At 42.2% G+C, this 26,761-nt stretch overlaps 2 protein-coding genes across 2 annotated transcripts in view; one reads left to right on the forward strand and one right to left on the reverse strand.

Annotated features, from left to right (window-relative positions):
- Positions 1-224, reverse strand: part of LOC147198007 (general transcription factor IIF subunit 2-like) — a 34,041-nt gene extending 33,817 nt beyond the window's left edge. The window contains exon 1 of the mRNA XM_086124169.1: positions 17-224. Within this exon, the coding sequence (XP_085980295.1) occupies positions 17-224 (208 nt within the window). The remainder of the gene's footprint in view (positions 1-16) is intronic.
- On the forward strand, positions 45-25,902 carry LOC147198009 (TSC22 domain family protein 1-like). The gene is made up of 3 exons (XM_086123858.1): positions 45-3,418; positions 22,661-22,712; positions 24,438-25,902. Exons 1-3 carry the CDS (start codon positions 837-839, stop codon positions 24,702-24,704), a joined length of 2,901 nt encoding a protein of 966 aa, XP_085979984.1. The 5' UTR covers positions 45-836; the 3' UTR covers positions 24,705-25,902.
- The last annotated feature ends 859 nt before the right edge of the window (positions 25,903-26,761 follow it).

Genomic DNA, 26,761 nt, shown 5'->3' on the forward strand with positions numbered 1-26,761 from the left:
CAGTATCTTTGTATACAATGGTGGTGAAGACCACGCTCGGGCGCCATATTGCGCAGCACTCCTGCTCCCGGCCAGCCCTTCCTCTCCTCTTCTCTCCTCTCCTCCCTCCAGCCCGGGTCCCGGCACAGAGCGAGCCACAGCTGCGGTGCAGGGGAGGCTACACTCAAACTGAACAACGATACTGTTGGGAAGGACCGGTGATACAGCAAAACCAAGAGCCACATCGTGGAAATTCAATGGGATGGATTAAACCCTTTTACGCCACCGTTTAGTGATCGTATGGGGACTTACGTCACGGTGCCACGGATAAAAGGTCGCTTCATTAGTAGTTTTCTTTGAGAGAGGAGAGCAGAAAACGTCTTGAGTGTTTAGCTTGTGTTTAGCTCAGCGGTGATGGATACTTGAAGCTAGCTAGCCGACGTTACTTCTCTGCCAGGCGAGTAGCGGTTGCTATAAATTCGCTCGGTTGCTCGTCTGTCGCCCTTGTTTAACACGCCTGGTGTTTGTAGTACACAATATGATTGCTCGTGATTAACTAAATCCACAAACCGAAAACGCCGGTGAATTACTACTGGAATCAGGTGACGCTAGCTCGTTAGCTACACGTAAAGCGGCCACCAGCTTCGTGTGTCAGTCTAACATTTAATCGCGAGAGAGTGGCTGTAGCCAGAAGTACAGCTTTATTAGATATTTAAGAAAGATTGACTATTATCTTTTTCTCTTTTTTTTTTGGTCTTGTTGTCCGTTCATCGTAGTTTCGTCAAAACGGCGGCGTTAACGTGCTTCAACTTTGTTACATACTGTCAGAGACCAACTACCCCCCGGATTTTCTTAAAATGCATCATCCGGACCCCACTGGAGACTCTGGCAGTGTTAGAAAGATGGCGCAGCCGGCTGTCTTTCACAGAAGGGGTAGCAACACAAGCAGCGGGAGCGGCTCCTCGCTGTCAACACCGGTGGTCACCAACAGTCATGGCACGGCTGCTGAAGAATATCAGCCCTCCCTGTTGATTCAGTGCCAAACTCCTGCAGGCTCGTCGTCCCCAGGTCCCCACCATCCTCCTTCCCACAGCCTAAATATACATTCCCAGGCCACACAATCTGCTGGGGCTCAGATGAAAAAGAAGAGTGGTTTCCAGATCACAAGCGTGACTCCTGCGCAGATATCTGTGAGTACCAACAACAGTATTGCGGAGGACACCGAGAGCTACGATGACCTGGATGAGTCCCACACGGAGGATCTGTCGTCCTCAGAAATCATGGATGTGTCCCTTTCACGAGCTAATGATGTAGTTGGAGCAGAGAGAAGCTCCTCTGAGGAGACCCTGAATAATTTTCATGAGGCTGAAACTCCGGGGCTGCTGTCACCAAACCAGCCTTCACACCCCCATGCTCTGAATCAAGCACCACAGCAGGGTGGTTGTATGGTTAATGGGACTGTGCACCGTCATCCTCATCATCAGAACCATGCCCAGGGCTACCCACTGCCTTCTGAGTCAGTAGGTGCCTCATCTACCCTTGCCTCTGTAATTCAGAAAATGCCTTCTAATGTTGGGGTCTCTCAAGAGGCTACCCCTGCAAACATTGTTTCCCAGCCTGTGGGGATGGTGGGCCTGGGATCCGCTCCTGGAATGCACAGCTCCGCTACAGGCGCTGCAGTTAGTATAGTTAATCCCCAGACCAGCAGTGTTAGTAATGTGAATATGTTGAGCTCTGCCAATGTGCCTGTGAAGGGGGGAATAAGCACGAGTGCGAGCAACAGCTCCGTAGGGTTTCCTCTCAATGCGAAAAGCGGTGGTGCGGGTGGTGGAGCTGGTTCTGCAGCATCTGGAGGCAACCTCATGAGTAACACCAATAACACCATGATTCAGCAACAACAAACTCTCAACTCTAACATCTCCTTGACTACTCGAACCACTTCTGCTGTTACTATTGCCAGTGCCTCTGGGGGGCCGTGTCTCTTGAGTGGGATCCAGGGAAGAGCCGGTTCTGCTGCGCTGCAGTCAGTGAGCACCCCTGTTGCCGTCTCAACTATTCCTGCACCAGTGGTCGCTCCCACCAGTTCTCGCTTCAGGGTGGTGAAGTTGGACTCGAGTTCTGAGCCCTTCAAGAAGGGCAGATGGGTGTGCACTGAATTTTATGACAAGGACACCCCAACCTCCGCCTCCTGCTCATCCGCATCTGATGCTGGCAGCACGCGCCAGTTTGTCTCTGAGAACTTTTCTGGGTGCTCAGAGCGGGAAAGCACAAGTGGTAGCTCTGTGAGTAGCACCATGAGCACAGTGAGCCATTATATGGAAAGTGTTTGTGGTGGTGAAACTGGGGGACCCCCGATTACCCAACATGCACAGGATTACGCCTCCCCTACTCAGGGTTTCCAAGCAGTCCCTTCCAGTGGCTTAGTCGGCGTGGGCGTGTCTCAATCACAACCTCTTATAAACACACAAGACGTCACCCATTCCCACATCAAGACTAACATTGTTATCTCGACTCCCTCAAACATGAATCCGCCTGTACCTGTGCAAGGCCACCCGATCACCAGTGGAATGCCGATTTCGGCTGTACCCCAAGAACATCTTACCTACGCCCAGGCAGTTGCGAATCAACCCCCAGGCTCCACACAGGGGGTTCAGCAGCATCAGCTTGGCTACGCTTCACTCCCCCAGCATCCATCTGCTGCCTCAGTACAGATGAGACCCCCCGAGTACAGCCAGTCACATCAAGGTATTCCCCAAGCTCCCGCATCGCAGCATCTATTGAACCAAGCCGGACTAAGTTCTTCAGGGCAAGCTAATGGAGCGTGTCAGATGATGGGGGGCCTCCAGCAGTCCCAGGTCATCCTCCAAAGTCAACCCCAGCAGCCCGCATCTCTCCAGGCTACTACCTCCAATGCGGCCTTTCATGTTGGCGCTGCAAGTCAACAGCCTGCGAGCCACGCTGCCCACCTGGATTGCCAGCAGCAGAAACCACAGTCCCTCCCAACACAAGTCCAAAACATTGGTCTTTGCACCCAGTTGCCCACGACGATTCAGAGCCAGGTGTCCGCACCCAGCGTGCCTCCCTCTAACCCCGACCCCCATGCCCTGCCACAAGTTCTCAGTGTCGGGAACAATAGAATGCTCCCACAGGGTGTTCCCCAGCCCCAAGACCTCAGCAGTGCCCAGGCCCTGGCCCATGCTGCCCAGGCTAGTGCCCTCTATGCTAGTCTGCCCACTTTCACGACCACTCAGCTGCAGGATGCCCAGCGACTCCTCCTTCAGCACCAGTCGGCTCTGCTGGGATTGCCGAAGGTTTCCGGAGGGCACCCGGGATCCGGATCCAACGCTGGCCAGGGTCAAGAAGCTGAAGGCAACGCTGCCATCGCCAGTGCCTTAACTGCATCAGCTGGCCTAAAAAATCTGGAAGGAGAGGAGGACGGGTAAGAGACTTTCTTTCTTTTCTGCTCCCTTCATTTGCCATGAACACTGTTAATTGAAGGTCGTTTGTTGACTCACTCAGCATTTGAGTGCAGAGCTGCAGGGGTTCTAATGCTCCCTGTCATTGTCCCAGCTGTGAGGGAGGAAGAGCCTTATTAGTTAGTCAATTAGTAGACAGTGACCAGGCTCCTACAATCTGATCTTGTCCTCTTGTCAGTGGGACATAATGCAGGGCTCAAATGGCTGTGACGCATCTTGTCTTTATCAAGTTGACTTGACGTTCTTTCTTAGCATGCCCACTTGAATCCTGACAGGCCCCGTTAGAGAGCATGACTTCTGTTGGGTCTCCTTGTGTTGTCATGCAGCAAATAGAAAAGCAGGTTTTCAAGCAAAGGCTTTTGCGAATTCTCTTATCGGTGGGTGACCTTTTGAGGGAAGAGACTGACTCGTTCACGGCTTAAACCTTCAGTAAAAGCTTATTGATTTCATTAAGCGCTCACTCTTGTCACACTCACGCTTTACCCGCATCTGCTGTCCCTCTTCTTCAGTCCTAACATAATTCTGTTGTATATAACATGCCCGATTTAAATATTTTCTGATGAAATTCAGATATGATCTATAGTAAAACACTCAAATTTTTTTTTTCTTTTCACCCAAATTCAAAAATGTGAATTACATTGCCATTGGATGGCTTGGAGCATATTAGCCAGATTTCCCTTGTGTGATTTAATGGACCCTGAAGGTTGGCTAATGTTATCACATGACGTCTAACTCTGAGGAATGTGAAATCTTTGGGGATCAGATGGATTATTGTCGTGGATGATGACCAGAATTTGGGGCAAAGTAAAGCCCTGGTTACAATTGAGAAAATTGCCTTCCGGAATTGTGATCACGACTCAACTTCTGTTTTTAGTTTTTTTTTTTCAGAAGACAGATGCTGCCATTCATAACCAATGTCGGTGGTGAACATGGGTTAAAGTGAACCACTAATACCTCAACCTGGCAAACAATGCAAGTAGACATAATCTGATATATTTAAACTACAAATGCTGTTGTCACGCTAAAAGATAACCATGGCTAAGCAATGAGAAGTTTAAATTGCAGTTTCCCATAGACATCGATAATGGGGAATATATGACAGTCTCTTTTGTTTGAGTAATTTGCATATGTTTTATGAGGCCACTGATGGTGCAAATTAATGCATGACAAAAACAAACCGTTGTTTCTCCACAAAGCTTGCTTTTTTTTTTGTCTCGCCATTAATGGACTACAGTAGGCACATTGTCTCTATTTTAAGCAGTAACATGACCAGTTTGGGGGTCTGGAGTGTGAAAGTTGTTGTTATACCTTTTGCTTAACTGGCAAAATCATCATTTCATTCATTTCATTTTCATTCAATGTTCTGTCATTTTCAGATGAACTGATCGACCCCTATATTGAGAAGATTTTATGTTTCTCTCCAAAGTGCTGAGAGCAGTGTGATTTTAACTCAGTGGGAGTGAAGTTTTGAGGCTACTGACTGGGTACATGTTGTTCTGTTGTTAAATACTGAAGGCAAAGTGTTCACAGTGTGCGCTGATTGTACAGGAGACATTGGGGAGAAACTTTCACTGCCTGGACAGAAATCTGTTAGTAATTTTTGCTTACTTAATCGAGTTTGGTCAGCAATGGTCTTGTATAAACATGCAAGTTCTCCTGCCTTTAACCAAAAATGTTCAAATTGTTAAGCGCTGTTGCATGTCTGGTTACTTAATAGTCGGTCAAATTTAATTGACTAAAGTGGTGCGGCAAGATCTTTTTTGATGAAATGATTTTCTTTTTGGGGGGGGGGGGGCTACACTCAAACGTGGCCATTTACCAAGAAACAAATTTGATTATTATTATTTTGTTTAAATTACGGGTTGTCGTTCTTGGTTTCATAGCCAGAGCTTGTAAATGATCATTTTATTTGTTGTAATGGTTTCCCCATTACCCGAAAGCTTACAGCCAAATCTACAGCCACTCTTGGCACGCAGCAATCAAGGTTTCAGTCTGCTCATTGTAAAGGAGTCAGTCACTCTCATCATCATGATGATCTTCATCTGGCAGGAACACACTTGTAGCAGTTTCCTGTGGCGAGGAGGTCTGTGGGACAGTAAGTTCAGTACATGCACAATATGTTGTTGTTGCTACTGTCAACATTATTTGCGGACTTTATTGGGGAGTCGGGGATCCAATGATAATAAATTAGGGAGTCAGGGATCCTGTGATAATAAGTCAAATCTTAATTATGGTGTGACTTTTAAAATTTGAGATTGCATTGATTGTATGAGTATGTGAGAGGATTTGTTGAGATTTATGCATTTGCTGTACGCCCAATAGTCATGATGGTTGCTTTGTGTGGGCTGACTGGACTGCTGATGGTTGAATGGTGTGGTTATGGCGCAATGGTGACCAAAGGGAGAAGTCAAGTTGGTGATGTGATGAAAAATCATTCCACTCATAATCAGAGGTGCAACAATTCAGCGATTAATTGACAACTTATCAATTATAATCAGAAATATTTCAAAAATCAGCTAATTGTTTGGAGACCTTGTTGAACTAAAAATTGCTGAAATTCATTGAATTTCAGTTCCTCATTAATAAATATTCTCAGATTGATGTAGCACTTTATGAAAGAAGTCTGATTATCTTTGTGTTTAATCCAAAGAAGACATTTCTAAACCTCTGCTTTGGAAACCAATAAGCTGGGGGACGTTTTTAAGTTTTATGGCCCAACCCTGTAAACTGAATCATAATTAGTTTGTGTGTGCAAATTCTTTGCTCTCAATATGAAATCATGTCCTCCTGTCTTCAAATGAATTTTTTTTACTCCATTTCATTGATTCAATTAAAACATAATCAATAGATGAATTGATTGTAAAGGTAATCTTTAGTTACAATCCTACCCATAATTCTCTTTATGAGAGGGTGTGCTTTTGTTGATGGTTTGCAACTTGTAGTCACCGGGATTCAAAACTTTTGACTCTGTGGTTGGTCTGCAATGTGAGTGCATGCCATTCATTATTTTCAAGGTTGGAGTGATACAGAAGTGGTGCTAGACACATCACTGTCAGCTGATTGGTAGACTGTGACCTCTACCTCTGTACAGCAAATGGGGGTGGGCCGGTGGTTGGAACTACGACAGATCACGACACAGCAAAGATCCAAAGCACATTGTCGTCTCTTTTTACAGGCCATGTCAATCGGCAGCTGTATGTCCTATCCCATTTCTTTGTTGAATTTATGTTATGCTGTCTCTTGGCCTTTTAATGAAGGAAATGTAAAACCATTTGCATATTTGTTCAGATTAGATCGGCATCATCTCACCTCTGTCGAACTCTGTGCGTCAGCAACGAGGATGAGCATGTGCAGAAAAGCGGGTCCGATATTTGATTGACGAAGGTTTATACATGCAAGGAGAATTTTGTTTCCATTCAAATAGTCTGGTTGCATTCATCCAACTTTTAAAAAGTTAAACACAGTAAATTAAGGTGGTTGAATGCATGTCTGGTTTCTTCCAATGTGCAAGACCATGCCTGTAAATGTACTGCCTGAGACAAAGTGTAGTTCAGCGCTAGCCCCTTTCACGCTGCTGTCAGATTTTTTGTCACTGTTCTGTACTGACACAGTATGGGAGCTTCAATTTGACTTGCCTGTTTCCCGGTTCACGATATCGTGTCAGAGGCATGCGAGAAGCAAAAACGTGGGCTGTGTGAGCGGATATAGTGGAAAGCTGGGAAAGGGGTGTTAAGTTTAACACCGGAGAGACCACCATGCTCCCTGCACGCAGGTTATGTGTTTATTAGCCTTTCCATGGTACCAAAATCCTGACGTGCCGTCATAAAGCACTTGCAAATATGTAATAATAACAGCAAAACCTCAAATCATTTGTAAAAACAGTGGAATCATAGATGACAAAACATGGATCTTTAAATTTGTAGTATTTTCATCCCAAGTCATCCCAAACATTTGAGCGGTGGAGGATTTTAAAGTAAAATTCTTAGATACAGTATGCATTTTTAATTTTTATGCTCTGTTATACGGTAGTATTGCTTGTTGCTGTTTTGACACTGAATTAGTAATCAATAATTAGATCAATCATTATAGCTCGCTCACCAAACGCGAAGCGATCTTTTGCCTTGTGATCCCTGCGTGGGTTGAGCCTGGGAGTTGTGTACTCACTGAACGTGATTATACTTCATTTCATACTGTACATATTTTACAGGTGGGACTAATAAACAGCTTGAAACGAGATGTTTGCTATCCGACAGTATCAGCACTAAAAATATATGGCAGTGTTTCATTTTTCAGGGGCGGAGTGTGTTGATTGGGACATTTTAATCGTACCGGTATACCGTGCCAGTGTTTGTGGAAATAAAAAGTACTCTTTACAAGTGAAAAGATTTGCAAGTGATGTTCTAGTACTGAGCGGCACGCTGTCCAAAAAGAGTCTTGTTTTGCTGATCTTGTACCAGGCGGTTGAAAAGCAGTATAATCTTGTCCCTGGCGTCGCAGGCAGCCAGTGCATACTGGACCTGCTGCTCATTGTGTTGAGCTCAGTGTGATCCCCACAATTCACACACAGAGGAAGTGACCCAATCTGACCCAACACAACTTAGTCAGGCCTACTGAAGCTGATTGAGACCATGACTACACAGCACACACGACCAGATGGAACTAGACTGAGCATTGCCGGGGCAGCTCGGTTAAATCCTCCTATTCTCTTGCTTAGTGGATTCTTTTGTTGTGGGTTACGCATTTAAGTTTGCGCTGCCAAAATCCTAATGTGGTATAGTCATTTCTTTTGAGACTTCTTTTTTCTTTTTCAAGGGCAGGACAAAAATGTACTGTGTGCGTCTAAGCCCTATGCTGTTTTTATATTGTTTTGGGTATATGCAATATTCTGAAACTTGCAAATGTACAAGTGTTTACGGGTGGTGTTTTTTCTCACTTCAAATTTGGTCCAGTTAGACGTGACGAGAGAATCTCCAAAAGTAAACAACATTTGTTTTTTGTTTTACAGTGGTGTCCCCCCTCCCTCCATTCTCACTACACAGGCCAACCTAGAGAACGCCAGAAATCAACAACAGAGCAGCGACGTGCTGTGTTAGTGTTTATGTTTGCGATCTATTAAAGCCCACCTCCAGTGTCAACGGTAGGATGAACAAGGAAATCCTGTGCAGTTGTCGTGGGGCCTCGTAACAATGGAGGTTAAAAGCTTTCGCAGATGCTGGGTATTTATTTATTTATTTTTTTGGTGTCTGATCTCAGACAGGATTTCCACCCTGAATTCCATCTTTAGTCTGACATTGCGCTGTCCATCCTAACCAAAATCTGTCACGAGAGACCAACGTTCCAAAATGAAGCGAACTAGCATTTAAAAAAAAAAGCTCTCAACCCATTTGAAGAAATCTACTTAAATCATGTTTTTTGCGTGTTTCCTTGTTTTCTTTGCCTCCTTCCATCTGATGGTTTGTTCATCCATCAATAAACAGTATTGTTTTAGTTAGAGTGCAACGGCGGTACTAATGACTCTTAATGGATGATAATGGCTCGTATTTTAAGCCATTCATTTAGGAGAAAAATGCTCTCCCATACAACCTCTGCACAGACATGGCAGCGGAGTTTCATTTTGACTGCTTGCCAAAAAAAAGCAGACAAAAGCTGAATTTGAAGTGATCCTTAACAAAAATATTGTTCAACTTTGATTTACACTTCTAGCTGTTATCATTTTGAGATTCTCATTTAGCTAAATTCCCATTACAAGGTAACCAAGACTAAAACAATTATTGTTATGATGCAGTGCAATTGTGCACTAGTTTGACCACAATATTAAACACAGCAATACCCTTATGGCAGGGTCTGTCAAAACGGATGACTATTGTCTCTAGATTTCTCTTATGGCAGATGTTTTGATAGCTCTTACACAATGAATCTCATTAGATCTCACAAATTATCATAATGTTATGGCTTTTTGACATACTCAACACTTTGGCTTTATCAGTCCATTTTTCACTGATTAATTGCAGGAACAAAGAAAAAAAAGGATTTGACTCTGGTGAAACTGAAAAGTGAATCAATGTTCTTTTTTTTTCTGGAATGGAAGAATCTCCCAATTCCATTTACAAAATTACTTCTGTGTTGAGAAGATTGTGATGCTGCCCTCCCCTGTTGATGTAGGTTAAACTTCCCAGAGCTGACTTCACGTTGTTTAGACTCCAAACGAAACAGGGCTGAATAATGCCCCTGCTGGTTGCAGCAAAGCAGTGCACTCGACGCAATCAACTGTCTCAAGAAAAGCTTCACCAACAATTGTTTCCTCACAATCGACCTAATAAGCAATATGCCACAAATTGGATGTTTGTCCATTTTTTTCCAATGATTTGCCCTTTCCAACCAGGTTCTTTTGGCTCCATCCCACATGCCTTTGTGTCAGGTTAGCACTGCTTGTGAAGAGATTCTCGTAGTAAAATGCTCAATCGGTTATCACGCGCGTTTGTTTTGATGCAGTGAGCTCTCCCTGCCAATACCAATGCTGGTTTCCCACGCAAATATTTCACAGAGGCTAAACATTTCAATTATATTTTGAATGCCGGTCACAGTTTGATTGATCATTCAACTCCCATTCGCCAGAACGATAAAATCATGGTAGACTCTTTTTCCGTTGTAGTGGTCTGCCAGTGTCATGCCGCAAATCACGCCGGCAATGTGCTGAATCATGCCTGGCATTCCTGTGGTCACAACACTGTCCAGATAGCTTCAGAAATGACACTCTTTACCCCCTCGGGATAACTTGGGTTTATGTATGAACATTGAGCCACTTTACGCTGCTTTCATTTTGGTTTCAATACAGCTCCCACATGTATTAGTAAGCACATGACGCAACATGCGATCTGTTTAAGAACTGCAAAGCTGTATGTGGCTGGTTGTTTTTTTAAATTCATGGTGTCTGTTGCAGACCTTCTGGGCAGTAAGCGGGGTTTCAAAGTCCTCCAATCTTGCTTTGTGTGAGATAATCCCCTCTTCAATGCACTGTGTTGCTGAATATGGAAGGCGGCGGGAGGGGGTTGGTGGGAGTTGAAGTCTCTCCTACTCCACCCCTCCCACTTTAATCTTCAGCAGTCTAGCCAGCTGCTTCTCTTTGTTGCACCATTTAATGTCTGATGTGCTGTAGGCATTGTTTCACTTGTGTGACATCTAAGTGGGTAACTATAGGAGACTGATTCTCAGATTTGCTTTCACTCTAAATAATTCGTTTTTGTTTAAATACTCATCCACGCACACACATGCGCTCTTAGGCCTTGAATTCAGCAAAAGGTACAGCACCACTTGAAGTGCCGCTGAGTCGTTTTGGTGCACTTTCAACTTGTAAAAAAGGCAACACTGCCCCCTTTTGGTCATGAAGCTCTCAACGTTCTTCTCATTCATTCATTCATTCATTCATCTTCCGAACCGCTTGATCCTCACTAGGGTCGCGGGGGGTGCTGGAGCCTATCCCAGCTGTCTCCGGGCAGTAGGTGGGGGACACCCTGAATCGGTTGCCAGCCAATCACAGGGCACACAGAGACGAACAACCATCCACGCCTTCTCAAACCAAGCTAATTATGCCGTTTGAAATTTTAAAGGTGAGACAAGTTGTCCCAAACTTGAAATGCCCTGTCAGCATACTTACCAACCTGATGCTCCGATCATGAAGCGAAGCTGCAAAACAGCAGTCTGTTTAAGGCGTTCCCATTGAAACAGGATCTATAAAATGACTGCAGACTTGCTTTCTGTTTTTGCTTTCTTTTTTGCTGCCTTCATTCAAACCGAGGGACATTATACGTTACCGACCATTAACATGTTAATATGTAGCCGCAGACGAGTTTTCATCCGTGCAGCGGCAAGTTCATGTTTCAAAAAGGTATACTGTACGGTCAAAAATCTGCAAATAATAACCATAACAACCAAAAACTACAACAGTCAGACCTAAAACACGAAGTAGTGAGAGCAGTAGAGTACACAATAGTATAGAAAAATAGATAATGTACAGGGCTCCAGACTTTTTTTTTTTCTTTTTTTTTTTTTTTTAAGAAGGAGCACACTCGTTTAGGAATTGCTGGATAGTTTATCATTCAGACTAGTTGAGATAGCGTGGCAAAGCTTTTCTATCAATTGTTCCACGGCTGGAAGCGATAAACTGTGACATGGTACCACAAGGATTGAAGGTTGAATCTAATTTCTGTGGTTTTTGGAGGCCCGTTTGTGTAATTGAAATAAGTGGAAGAAAGTGGATGGAGTTGAAATCAATCCATATGACTTAGTATTTACTGTAATATTTTAAATTGAAATGTATATTCACTTAATCATCAAATATGTCCACTACATTTTTTTCTAAAACGAAGCACTTGAATTGATGATGATCTGTTGTTTTCACATTCGACACAAGGTGGCGCTGCTCACCAGCAGCATGTACCAAAGGAGAAAGCGCAATTTAAGTGTGTGAAGATGACACACTCTAACATGTGTATTAATACGCTTGTCTTTTGACCTGTGATTGAGTCAGGAGTTTGTTTCACCTTTTAATTATCAGAACAACTGGAATAAGTAGGACTTTTATTTCTAGATGTTAAACTACAGTGTTAATGGATTTTTCTGTGGAATGGTTAATCAAATTTTAGATACTACTGCTGATATATTTAATTACTGCCGAATTAATAAGGCCCCCTCTCGTATTCTTTTACTTAAAACATTTTTGTACTCTGATGCCACTTATGTTTCTCCTTTGCTTTAGTTCATCCCTTAATAATCCCATGAACTGTAATGCAAAACTCTTAAATGTTGTGCACATACTTCATGATTTTAGAATTAATAGACCCCTTGAATTATAACCCCCTTCCCTTTCAATGTTTTTTATTTTATTTTTTTGTACGTGACACAGGTGATTATTTCTTGCTCTGTACATTAGTTGTGCAGTTTTAAAGTCAGCCGTATCGTGTAATTTTATGGTTCTGGGCTATAAAAAATAAATTGTTGGTGTAATCTAGATAATCAACAGTGTATATTATTTACTCTTTTTGAAGTCTGCATAATAGTTGAAACAAAGTTAGGTGTTTCCCAAAATCTCTGAACAGTATTGTTAAGATGATACACTCAAATGAATTATAAAGATATTATGGACAAACCCAATTCCAATGATGTTGGGACCCTGTGTTAAACACTAATAAAAATGATTTGCAAATCATGTTCAACCTACATTTAATTGAATACACTCCAAAGACAAGATATTTAATGTTCAAACTGATCAACTTTTGTTGTTATTTGCAAATACTGTAATCATTAAGCTCGCTGCCCAAGCCATGCTTCTTGTTGCGATACAACTAAGCTGTGCTTATAGCTCTGCTGCCGTCACAGATTCAGGCCCTGACGGAGGAGTCCTATTTAGTTAATCCACTTCGAGCTGAATGTTGTCTTCACTTGCGAGCTTGCTTTGAGGCGCACAAAAGAAACTCAGAAAATTAAAAAAAAAAAATCATAAAGATGCACTGTTGTCCATTTCACTCAGCTCCTATATTTTGTTGTTCTACTTCTTTCTTTCATAACTTTGCTGCTGTGAATTGGGAATTTCTCCATTGCGAGACTAATAAAGGTTTCCTTCTTTTCTTCACAAGCCTGTCGTCATGAAGACTTCAGGTTTCATTTACGGTACATGGTTTTTAAAAATGGAAAGTTATGGAAAAAATATGCAACCTGATTTAATAAATTTCCCACTCTGGAAAAGTATGAAAACGGAATCTATTTTATGGAAAAAAATAATCATGTTTCCAAGACTTTTACAATAGCTCTTTTTTCTAAAGCAAAAATTCTGAACATCTAAAAAAATATATTTTGATAGATCTATTTTTACTACAGTGAATTTCCTCTACAACGAAATCATGTTTGCAGCAAGAAATTTTTCACAACAGGGTTTTTTTCCACTATAGCAAATTTGATCTCAGATGTAAACACACACACACACGTATGTGTACTCTTTATTCTTATTCTAATAGTGCATAAGTATGAGCATACACTTATTTGACACTTCATATAGTCAGTGTAGAAAGAAAAAAAAGGCAAAGAATTTGCGAAATTTACAATCAGCATTCACTTTCACTTACATCAATTTCTTGGATAATGTATTTTATTTTGCTTGCTCAGTCTTTCATTTTGATCACTTTTACCCTCTCTTCCAGCATCAGAGCTCTTCTTGTCTTAGCTGCTTGACATCCAAAGGTCCGTTTTGTAGCAATTTTAGCAATGCAACGTTCTTGCTGCGTCTGAAACTAACAATAACAAATACTTCCTGGACTACTGCGCATGTGTAAACCAGTGTGGTGGTTGCCGTTGCCGTTTCCGAACGAAGCAGTAGGTGTCGCTGTTGGATTAGACTTCGTTGTAGTGAATTTCATCGTGAGGCAAAAGCTGAGAAAAATATTTCGTATAACGCAACAGGGTTTTTTTTTTCGTTGTATGGGGCGCTAAAGGACATACAATACAATACAGCTTCATTTATATTGAGCTTTCACAACCGCTGCAGCTGTAACAAAGCACTTTACAGATCATTTAAAATACTACGTTCAATAAATCTGAATAGTTATCCATATATAAGGCTCATTGGATTATAAAGCACACTGTCGGCTTAATGAGAAAATTGAATGCTTTTGGGTGCGCCTTATAGTGCGGAAAATACCGTGTAGTCAAACCCGTCAGACTTTGCAAGGGGAAAAAAAGTCTGTTTTATTTTGATTAGAAAAAGTGTTAAAATGTGCAATTTACGTAATTGTTTCCTATGGTTGTCCATCTCCAATGAAAGGTGATTCCATATGTATCTCGATACTTGTGGTGCGAAATGATTCGAGGACGGTACATTTTAAAATGTACTATCGATTTGGTTTCTTTTAAAACCAATTTTCTGATTCCAATCATTTTTCGTTACACTCGTATTATTTTTGTTGACAAGTGAACATATAAGTATCAACGGGTTAATGCCCTTTGAGATGTCAGGGATTAGTGGATGTCGCGGAGTTGTCCGTTCTCAGCGGCACTTTGCTCACACCTCCACGTTGTTCCTTAATCCCTGACGGTTGTACTCCTCGTCGGGCAGCAATCCTGACGTATACGTGTTTGATTTTGTATAATCATTGAAATACAGTTACTCAGATGTAGATTCTCTGACGACTGACTCATAATTTCCAAATATTACCGATGCATTTCTTCTGGAAATTATTTGACAACACATTGGCGTATAGAGAATCAGAATAATTCACTTAATTTAACTTAAATGTCACATTTTTTCTTGCATACAGAGAACTCTGGAAATTAGGGTTTGGGGGGAAAAAAAAGAGAATTTTCAAATCTCAAGTGTAGGAACCCTGATTTAGAAACTCCAGGAAAATCACGACATGGGATGGGTCTTTAACTGCTGCTTTCGATATTATGTGGTTGCGGTTGGAATAAAAATAAAAAAGATTGGTACTTAACTCATTCACTCCCAAAGACATATTTGTCTTTTCACACTCCACACGTTCAACCCCAGATACTTAATTTTTTTTCAATTTTTCTAAGACTTGGGGGGGGGGGGGGGGGGGGGAAAGGGGGTCTAGAATTGGCTGGTACTGAATGAGTTAAAGGTCAGGTGTCAAGTAAACTTGGCCAGCCATCTTTTGACTAATACTGAGGGCCAAAACTATTTCAAGGATATTTTCGTTTTTTTTTTTGTTGTTTTTTTTTAAACAACACACCCAGGTTCACAGTTACACCCAAAGCAATGCGCTTCACAATGAAAATACTTTTGTTTGGCAATCTCCGGTGAGTGGCACCATTTATAAAATGCCAAGTCACCAGTCAGCCATTTTAATGCATTGTTGGTTGTCCCGTGAACTACTTTTTGACATCGTGATCGCGTTATTCTGCAAAATGCCTCGGCGCTGTGTGGCGATCCACTGTTCTATTTCAGAAAAGAAAAGAATAGGGCATGTAAATGGACCAGAAAAATAGGACGTTACAGTTTTGTCCTCGCAAAGCGAATACGTTTCTTGCAGATACATTTGAACTGTAGCTTTCCGAATCGATATCTGACTAGCTTTATAACACTTCCCATCGTGAGGCCCACTATTGTTGTTTTAAAGTGATGTCACACTTCTGGAGTTTGCGCGCGTCAGGATCTCACTTTGGGAAAATGATTCCTTTGTCAACTTTACGAAATAGAAAATATTTGTTCATGCTTTATTTTATGTATTTTCTTTCATTACTTGGGACATAAAATATTTTGTTTGGGATTTTCTAAAATTACTTCACAGTTGACCTTTAAGTGGGCAAATGCTATTGAGGTGATGCTGCTGAGAAATTGTCTTCTAGTTGCTGGACCTGGCATTGTTTCGTTCAGTGTGAACTTGATGTGCTGTGTTTTCTTTGGCTGCTAATCCTTATAATGCCAGTTTTCACTCCACATAACTTGGCTGCTCTTATGCAACGTGGATCTGTTGTGGTGTGTTTTCCGTTCAAGTGTCTCATTGCTGCTGTCAGCAGAAGCAAGTGACCCTCCTGCACTAATCTCTTCAGACCCGTGCCTCCGCTTTTTAATGTCTTTACTTCTAATCCATTCAGAAACATTTGTCAAGATACATCATTTACGATTGTACATATCATTGAAATAATTATCGTGTACGGTACTCTCATGGAATGGTACTTGTGGTTGTTCTGAGGCTGAAGTCTCTCTTGTATTGTTCCTTCCACATATAAATCTGCATGTGAATATGAATGATCAGGTGATAGGTCACGACCGTTCTAGCACAGTCGAGCTGAATATCGCTTCCTCCTTCTCTGCCACCCCTTGCCAGGTACGTAATGACAACTAATGGCGTGCTGCTGTCAGCCGAAATGCTCCCATAGAATCCATCGCTCTTGGAGGCTAAAGTGGCTATTCATCATTCCGAGCCAGCTCTATGGCTGGCTCACTCAGTTGCTCTGTCATTCTCCATAGTCAGGGTTTGACTATGGAAAGCCACTGCCAGGCCTTACTGGTAAAGTCTGTGCAGACACTAAACTATCAAACTATAGCCCAGCCAAAAGCCTTTACAATTCAATAGGCCTCCTTTTTTCCACCCCCATTGCTGGGTCATGCAAGGCCTTTTTATTAACATTCAAACATTTACATTTACCAGCCACCGATATTGCTTGCCACTATTTACGCAAAACTGTTGATAAAATAAAAACATTAAAAATAAATTGAAAATGTGACTAAAATAATAGATACCAAAAATGATTTATTTTTGCTTTGTTAATACTTTCAAGTAGAATTAGTTGAATAAATAAGTGTTAGTTAAAAAAATTAAAATACCGAGATACAAATGTTGCAAACCTTTTGAAACTTCATTACTGAGATCTTTGAGTTTTGTCTTGAGCCACTTTTCCTTTGTACCAGTTCCGCACTGGAATGGCCTTGCTGGGCGCTGTAAATCGACACCTTTTCATTTCACTTTTTTGCCGTGATTCTAAACTCTAGGGTGACTGGGGCCGTGGTGTCCCAGTCATCTGATTGGCTGACAAATCTAGGCGTTTCTTTTGTTTTTTAAGCAAGGCAGCATTACTCCATTGTCCTCGCCCATTTCTTAGTTTTACACAAACGTTCCAGAGCCACCCACCGGTCATCAAATCGGCAAGTGTCGAGCTTTGCATGCCACCTGCAAAAAAGCTTTTCCTCACACTTCAATATTTTATTCGTCTTGCCTTGTGCAACCAGTTCCCATTCATACTGAATGGAGAGCAAGGTCTCATTTATTTGGCCGCGTCTTCGATTCATTGCCGCATTTTTTTTTCTCCTTCTTTATGCATTCATTTTCTAATCCGCTTATCCTCACAAGGGCGTGCTGGAGCCTATCCCAGCTGTCTTCGGGCAGGAGGCGGGGTACACCCTGCACTGGTTCCCAGCCAATTGCAGGGTACACATAGACAAACAACCATTCACGCTCACAATCACCTAAGGACAATTTAGTGTGCCGTTAACCTGCCATGCATGTTTTTGGAATGTGGGAGGAAACCGGACTACCCGCAGAAAACCCACGCAGGCACAGGGAGAACATGCAAACTTCACATGAGAAGGCCAGAGCCGAATCGAATCCTGCACATCTGCACTGTGAAGCCGACGTGCTGGCTGACGTGCTAACCAGTCGACCACCACTTTTTCCTTATTAAAAGCCAACATTATGTGGAGAAACTTCAGTCACTTTGAGAAATGGACACAGCAATTTCTAGTATCTTGATGTAATGTTTAGGTCACTTCAGTAACTTGGAGCACACAGGCATTACGGCTAAAAAGCATTGCAGATATGGCAGGGGAAAATCAGCCATTAATGAGGAGGAAAGCTGAGTGCAGGTGGAATAGAGCAGAGAAAATAATGCAACAGGCAGTTAAAATGTAATAATTCATGGTGGTGACAACATATGGAATATTTGGTCTGTAACACTGATAGTGTGATAGTGAGAATGCAGTACAGGATGAGTCGGCGAGGCTACTTGACATAAACCCGTTTCCGATTAGGAGCAGAACAACACAAAGTCAACATGTACATGACTGAAACGTTTTTTTTTTAATTCCTCATTATATAAACACAGACAGTAAGGCTGTGACATATGCCTTAGTCAAAACGTCGACTATTTGAAGTTTTTGTCGCTTGTGGTCAAGCATGAGGTTGCTGAGTTGAAGTAACTGTCTGTCCCTCCCAAAAGTCATGTGATGCTGATTCATCCAGACAGATGAAGTCTGTTAGGACAAGGAAAATCCCCCAGCATTGTGCTCTTCCCATACCTGTTATTTCTTGGCCGGCTGTCTCTCTGCCATGGTTGGCTCTGAGGGTCTATGTTATGGTTTCTGTCTGGCAAGGTTTCGGGCCATCTTTAGGAAGCCTTTCAATGAGAGATGACAAGATAAGACCCTGAGGCACACGCACTTTCTCTCCCCTGTCAAGTAGAGGACTGGAATACAGGCTAGACCAAAGGTTTTTCCACAAAAGTGCTTTTACAAATTTGACTAAAATATCTTTATGTATGTATGTATGTCTTTATTTATTGTTATATTGATTTGTAGAAGTCTGAGGTTGGGGTTTCAAAACCAGGCTCCCGCCTTGCTTTGCGGAGGTTGCATGTTTTCCCCGTGCTTTTTTTTCTCTCTGTCCTCCATTTTCCTCACTCATTCTAAAAAATACTTCTTAATTAATTGAAGTAGTTAGGATAAGCAACACAGAAAATGGAAGAGAGAAATGGAAATGTTATATTGTCGACATCTGGGAAGTCCAAAGTGACGGTATTACAGATTTTACTGTACACTCTCGAGGAGGAGGCTCTGTGGTGGAGGAGCAGGGAAATCATTGGGCCACATGCTAATCTCTGTTGATAGTTTATGTAACTCGCTGTGTCACATGATCACGCGTCACTACTCACCCAGCTTCTGTCTGGTAATTCACCCACAGCCATTCAAACACAAATAGATGACGGAGGGAAATGGGGAGAATACACATCGGAACTCATGTCAACCTCGTCTTCTATTTTGTAGTGCCTGTGCAGTTGTTCCCACTAATACATCTGTAAGGGAGCTCGTTTGGACCCCGCCGCCAAATTTTACAGGGCACAAGGATTTTTAGGTAAACAAAGGGGCTCGGGGACACACTCTTCCACTTTGGATTCTAAATGTTCCTCCAGACCGAAGACCCCATGAGAGTGCACGGTGTCAGTGTTCAGGGCCATGACGAGATGGCAATGAAGCTTTTGTTCTGGGAGCTGGAGCAGCATCTCAAAAGGTAAACTAAAGGAGGTCTACAGTAGTGCTGCCTGGCCAATCACCACAAGAGGTGAACACAAAAGGCTCCAAGGCCGTATTGTGTGTGGCTCTCTGTGAACTTTCGATTCATTCATTCATGCTTCCAACGCTTGTATGAATGTTGAAAGATGTTCTTACTGCACACCAATTTGCAGTGCTTACTTTGTGATGTGGCTGCAGTGAATACAAAATGTTGTTCAGAAAAACATTTCTACCAGCTATGATGCTCTATGACGGTGTGAATAATTTAACTCCTTTTTGTCATAGCCAGGCTTGCCATATTTAGTTTTCTTTTTTTGGGGTGGAGATTGTGTTAACCACTGTGCTGCCCTCATGTTACTCCATCTGGTTTCGCATGTAGTCGCCTAGTCACCACAGTACAGGAAGACAGGTTGCATTCAATCAGTTCTTTCTCCCCTTTATGATGGTCTTATTACTCTTGAAATTAAGTACATGTAAATCTTTACAGCGTTGTGATGGATTTTTTTTCAAGAGAGAGTAAAGGTGGTTTTACTGACTATCAGGATTATGCCTTTTCATTGGGTACACCTGCTTTAATGTACACGTAGAGATGAAATGTATGCATTTGTCTTTAAAGCGTGACTTACAGGTACATGCAACAATGCTTTGTAATCATATTTTAGGTCCTGGACTCGAAATGATAGACATGCACAGCATAAGGGTTCTAATCAGCGGGAAATGTTTTAAAATGTGCTTCCTGAAGAGGATATTTGTTTCACAGTGTAGGCTACATCTTTGCAAAGCAACAAGATTTTAGATTGACCCAGTTGGAACACAGGCCATTCTTATCTCCCACCAAAAAAATCCATGTTATCAGTTGTCAGTTGTGCTTATTGATCCAATTCCCACTGACTGTTTGAATTCTTGCAAATAATTGCAATCTTAATTCTACTAATATGGCATCATTGGTTATGAAAATAAAAGAAACCCGCATGTATGTGTGGATTTTAATCTTTTAAATTTAAAGCATATTTAGAAGTTTCTCACGTGTCTCATGTCACTGGCTGGTTGAGGTGCATTTTTCTTATGGGGAGCTTCACTGCTTTTCTTCCCGAAGAGTTCAAGTCACAGTCTATTTGGATTTGTATAATTGGCTTTCCCTCTCGCTCATTAAAAAAAAAATGCGAAAGAGCTCAGTGTCTTAGAGACTCTTGATAAGCTGGTTATCTTAAATACTCTCCTAGAATTGGATCTTGGTTGAAGGCATCAAAACAATCACTCAGTGGCTAAATTTAAACTTCACGGGTGCCTAATACACCAGCATGGCAATTGTATGTCTTCTCTGCACTATAACATACTGTACATGTGAATCCCAACATTTGCTCTGGGCTTGTATCGCACAACTTGGATGGCACCAAGTACGTTGGGCAGGTGGAGTGATTGGCATGTGTGTTGTATAAAAATTAACACTTTACTTGTAAATCATCCTCTGGCACATCATTTACATGCAACTTGAGCTTTTTTTTCTTGTGTTGAAATATCACTGCTGTGATTTTAGCCTATGAATTAATAATTGAATTTTGAATCATTGTAGAGATCCGAGCCAAGAATAATTTGAAGATGTTGGTTCATTGCATGTGGAGGGCTTGGTGTGAGCAGCTGGCAGAATGTTAAAAGTACCATGAGGTTTTTTTGGGGGTGGGGGGGGGGGTGGCACAGAATATCAGACAGTTGCCCTTCAAGGTACAGTTATGTGAGAGGCAGTGGTAGCATGTAGGAAGTGTCAGAGAAAGCAGAATCTGTGGCATTTTCATGGGGCTACGAAAAGATTATCTACCTTTGTTTGGATGGAACTCTGGCCAAATATTATTTGCGGTTTTTGTCAAGACATTTGCACACCCATCTGGGCTGAGCATGCATTGGTTTACAATGTACAATACGCAATACAATTGGTCATGATTATTATACACTCTTGGTTGACTAAACTGACTTTAACAGTGCACACCAGGTTACTTGTTTGCAGCGCCTTTTCAGAATCATGGGGCAGCGCTTTGGAACTGGAGGGTCAGGTTTAAGTTTTGTGGCAGACAATTTAAAAAGAGTAATTTAGTTGTTAGAGAAAATATAAGTCAGTTTCCTGGCTCCTTGCATGCCAACATGTGTGCATACAGATTGCAAATTGAGGGATCATAATTGATGTAATAAATTGGATTAAATTTTGTTGACACGAGATTATCCGGCCAAATATTGTTCATCATTACGTATTTATCAATCGCCACTTCAGATCCACATTTGACATTTTTGTTCCGTCTATATCTGAGCAATATTTAGCCATATTCAATAAAACAGCAGTCAAATAATGCAGGTGTGCCATTGATTGATTTCACTTCATATGCAGTGCCATACAATCCCACATGGGGGCAATGCATGCCAATGCAAGTAGCGTTACTTGGATTTTTAACGCATCGACTGTCATCCCTACTGATGCCACTTAAATGAGAAATTTCCATCAAAATACCTGATTGTGTTCAATTTAGTCTTGAAAACTGTAAGAAATATGCAGTACATATATTTTTTTAATGTTGATTCCAAAAATAGAGGATGACATATTGTGCTGAAACCTGCTAACTATTAGCTGGGTGCATCTTTTGTCACCGGACAGTCGAAAAGATTGCCTCTGGTTGCTTTTCAGCACGACGAATCCCCCCCCCCCCCCCACCACTTTTTTTCCCTTTCAGTCTCATCCGGTTCTTCCCGGTTTCATCCACCTCATCTTGTGTTACTCGAATATTCTATGCAAATATGTGTCAGCTGAGCGGCAGGTGGGGGCGTTTCTGAATATATTAGGCAAATGAGTCGTATCTCGTCCAATCTGGGACCAGTGCTCCCAGCTACGTCACGGGACACATCACGCGAGCTTGTTCTGAGCTGCGGACATTGTGTTGTGTGCTGAACTGAGCTGACCTTGAGTCGTGCGTTCGTGTTGTCCGGTCCTCAATCTGAACGTCTCGCGTGAATGTGTCTCGGGGAGCTGGTCGCTCTGTGTCCGTATCGGGGCACGACGGACTCGCTTTTTCCTCAACTCGAGCTCTTGTAACGCACAAAGCGCCATGAATACGCCTTGCTACACCGTGGCGATGGATCTCGGCGTCTGCCAGCTCCGAAATGTCTCTATCTCGTTCCTGTCGTCGTTATTAAGCGCAGAGAGCTCGCACGTCAAGATCGATAGCAGGTAAACTACGAGCTGTATTTGGCTAACGGTTAAACGTTGTTTTAAGCTGCTTCGCCTGACCTGCTGCCGCCGAAGATCCTCAACTTGCGGGGGAAATGGCCTCATAGGACACGGATGATAAATGTTAATATTGGTCGTGTATCTCTGTAATGCCTTCATAACCCGAGATTTCATATTCCTTTCTTTTTTTTTTTACAGCTCGTCGGGAGCCAGTGTTGTGGCCATCGACAACAAGATCGAACAGGCAATGGTGAGTTTTATTACCGGTTCTCCACTTGAAAGAGCATGCGTGATAATTACCCTTTTGTCACCGTGAGTAGGCCACTTGGAAAACGAGTGGCCGTTTCACATGCCTAAAACATGTTTGAAGAGCATTTGTATCCCAAATAGAGTCGACTAAAAATATATACATATACCGTATGCATACCGTGCCAACACAATGAATAGGCCCTGGAGCTTTTATCATGTTCCTCGGTTTAGCTTTGATCTGCATAAGGTCGCAAAGTACAATCGTACAATATTACTCCGTGAACCACGGCGTTAGAGTTGGACTGAACGTTGTATCACGGTTTAGTCTCAGGTGTGGGAATTTGCAGATTACTGTAATTTCTTTTACAAAATGCAACGTGACTTTACTGTTCCGTTGTTGTCGTTACTCACAGCTCTGTTGCTAGGCAAGGTGAAATACACACAGTGCGGGTAAAAATATCCAGAGCGCTCATTGGCTGAATTTTCACAATGGGCAGGGTTAATACGTCATCGCATGTGAAATCTTTTATAGTGGAGTAATGCCACATTTGAAGTGTGTAAAATTCATCGTCCACTTTCAGTATTTGAAGTTTTATTTAGATAATAAATGTTTACGTGTCTGTTTGTGTATATAAATGCAAAGAAAGCTTACTGAGCTTTTTCAAGAACTTCACGATAAAGTTAAAGACCTCACATTTGCTCAGTATGATCCTGGCAATGGGCCTGTATGGACTCCATATTATAAAATTATTTTAAGAAATGTCACGAAAAGAAATTTTAGAAAATAAGTATGAAACATCGTCTTGTGTTCGCAAGTAGCATTGATTATTAATGTAAAAAAAGTGCACATTTTCAGCATGACGTCTTTGATCCACTGGCGCAAGGACACTTTGATATCTCCTTTCATCTATAACTGCTTCAAACAACAAAGTGTATGCAGAAAAAGTGGTTACGATTGCATGACCGTCTGTGTCTTATACAATACATGCTGATTTATATGTGTTGTGTTGTATTAATAAAAACTGAAAAGTGTTCAAGACCATTTCTTTCAACATCACTTTAAATGACAAAGACATACAGTGGTAACTTGACAAACGAATGACCCAATGTACAAGTTCTCCAGGTGATGAGCTGCTGTGGTATTCCCCCCCCCCCCCCCTTTCTTTCTGTCCCCTTTGTGTTGTGAGCCACCAATTTTGCTACGGGCGAGCTTCTAATACACTGACACTGAATCAAAGGGGGGCGGGGGAAATTAAGGCATTGTAATGCCCTCACATGCGGGCAAGGAGAGCCGCAATAGCAGATGTACAGTACTTTTAATGACCAAAACAGTTAAACAAATGTAAATAAAGAACACAAGCTTATGTAGGTCCCACCTCATATCCAGATACTCATACTGAGCTAACTGGCCAACCCGACTCTAGCTCCTCATATCACTTTGTTTTTCAGTCCAAAACCAAAAATGCACATTGGGTCGCAAAATTTGTACTGAGCCGACATTAATTTTTTACTGTAGGTGACAGCCAGGGTGTTTCCCAGAGTCAATCATTTTTCAGCAATTAGAATTCTGTAAATAAATTGGCTTTAATTGTTGGCAAGTATCAAGTCTGGCAAGGTTTTGAAGGCTTGATCGGTTTCATCGTTCCATGTAGGTCTCTTGATATGTGCGTCAGACTCGGCTGAAGGTGGAACAGTGTCATAACACATCTGACTTTGTATGTGTCAGGACCTGGTGAAGAGTCACCTGATGTATGCCGTGCGCGAGGAGGTGGAAGTCCTGAAGGAGCAGATCAAGGAGCTCATCGACCGCAACTCCCAACTAGAGCAGGAGAATACCCTGCTCAAGACGCTGGCCAGTCCGGAGCAGATGGCTCAGTTCCAGGCGCAGGTCCAAACTGCCTCCCCGCCCGCCGCCTCCACGACGGTCGCCACCCCAGGTCCTGCTTGTACCCTCGCTCAATCCATCTCGCACACCTCCGGCCCCTCAGCGTAGCCCGGCGTACACAGACTGACTCAACACTACTTCTGCTGACATAAGTGAGCAGGTGACAAGGACGAGTAGGAGGATGAGTTGATGCTGTTGATCCAAGAATTTGCACATATTTATCCCTGAGAAGGATGCATCCAGTGGGACAAGTGCTGCACAAGGCGACAATCCTGCAACTCATTAAAAATTTGCCAAAAACAAATAAAGAAAAACGTGGACATATCAGCTAGAATGTCTTTTCAACAATAAGCAAAACCACATACTTCAACACAGATGCTGAAAAGATCACTGTGCCTGTGTGTGGCTCTTAGGCGATGTCAATTGAACTAATGTTACAGGTAGAAGAATGAAAGGGTCTTTTTTTGTTTGATTTTTTTTTTCTTGTCATGTGTTGTAAATAAATGCGTTTCTCATGCCTAGAAGCTGATGTTACATTAAAAGAAAAGGCCTTCCCAGAATGACAAATAACGAATGTGAGCAAATTTCAAGACCAAGTCCCCATCTGGAATGGGGGAAGGGGGGAAGCCCTTCTAAATAACAGCTGCATGGAGTGTGTTACTTGGCTTTGGTGGAACAAACGAGATGTTTTCTTACATTCTCAGTATTTCTTTTCACATTTCTTAGCTCTGCAGTGGCCTGGACACAAAACATTGTTTGGCAGGCAAAAGAAGATGTATATTTCTGTATAGTGTAAGTAAAACATGTAAAATAATGAGAGGAAGAGAAAACAGCAGATGCATCAGTATCTTGGTCACGTGACGTGAGCAGCAACATGCTTACCTTGCCTGGGCTGTTGTCTATTTTTAAAAGCGTGTATTTTCAGGATCGAACGAGTTTGGTTATTTAAACTGACAAGGTGCAGCCAACAATGTTCTCTATAACCGCCACTGCAACATTCATTCTGACTGTAAAACTTTTCTCTTTCTTTTCTGATATATTGCACTTTTTTATGATTTAGTGTTTTGTTTTTGGACAGTGAAATACTTCTGGATGAACAGTACCGGTATATAAATTTCTCAACATTAGAAAACAAACAAACTGCAACTTCTTGATGTTTTTCCATTACATTCTCTGTATCGGTTGTATGTTCATGATGTTTTGTGCATGTTTCTGCAAGACTGGATGAGAAGTTGTAACATACCATTACCGCAATTGCACTTGAAAGCTGCACTCACAACTTTCATTAAAATCCTGAATAAGTGTCCCGGTGTTTTGTAGCCCTGCTTCTTTGTGGTGGGTTGTTGGGGAGGAAGGTCAACCCAGCAAGTGTGACAGTGACGGGTTACGCTGCTGGAAGCTGTGCAGCTCTTGGAGAAGCCCGGCACACGTGGAATCGTGTACTCATGATTAGTCAATAAGATCTCTCCAAAAATTTGCTTTGTGTCAACTAAAGAACATTTTAAAATAAAGAGCAATAGCTACTAAAATGTAACTGCTTGCCTAGAAGAAAACAGGCGAATTATCAATACTGTATTACATTTGTAATGAACACACTATGTAGGCTACCATCATTTACCTTCTGCTAGTTTGTTTTATAGTTCAATTTACAGTTTTGTAACATTGCTAAAGTGCCTGTTTTTTCAGCGAATATAGTCAAAACCATGTAAAGTCTTTCATGATGAAGTGTTGAAAGGGTGTGAAAACAACAATTTAGTTCTGAATTGTTCAGATATTGAACCTTCTCAATTGTCTGGACTTTTTGGGCTGTGGCAAAACGGGGTCACTGTGACACTTGGGATGACTCCACCACTGGCCCGCGAGCCAGCTCGCTCAATATAATGAGAACTAATTGCTAGCTCGAATGCCGGCTCATGTCATGGCGATGGGGCCGTCCAATTTCCCACCACCTGGTTCTGTGCCACACAACGTAAGAAAGAGTTCATTACGTACACTAAATGTTGGCTAGCTTAGAGGCTAACAGACCTCTAGATGTTGCAGACCGGTGGTGTGGCCGTCCAGTATGTCACCATATCGCTTGGCATCCTGTCGATGAGTAACACAGCAAGCCAACACTCTTCATGTTAAAATTGTTTTCTCCAACTCGATGCATGCAAGGTTATCTT

The sequence above is a fragment of the Hippocampus guttulatus genome, chromosome 11, assembly GCF_054856545.1.
Source record: "Hippocampus guttulatus isolate MCC_2025c chromosome 11, RoL_Hgut_1.0, whole genome shotgun sequence".
NCBI classification, from domain to species: Eukaryota; Metazoa; Chordata; class Actinopteri; order Syngnathiformes; family Syngnathidae; genus Hippocampus; species Hippocampus guttulatus.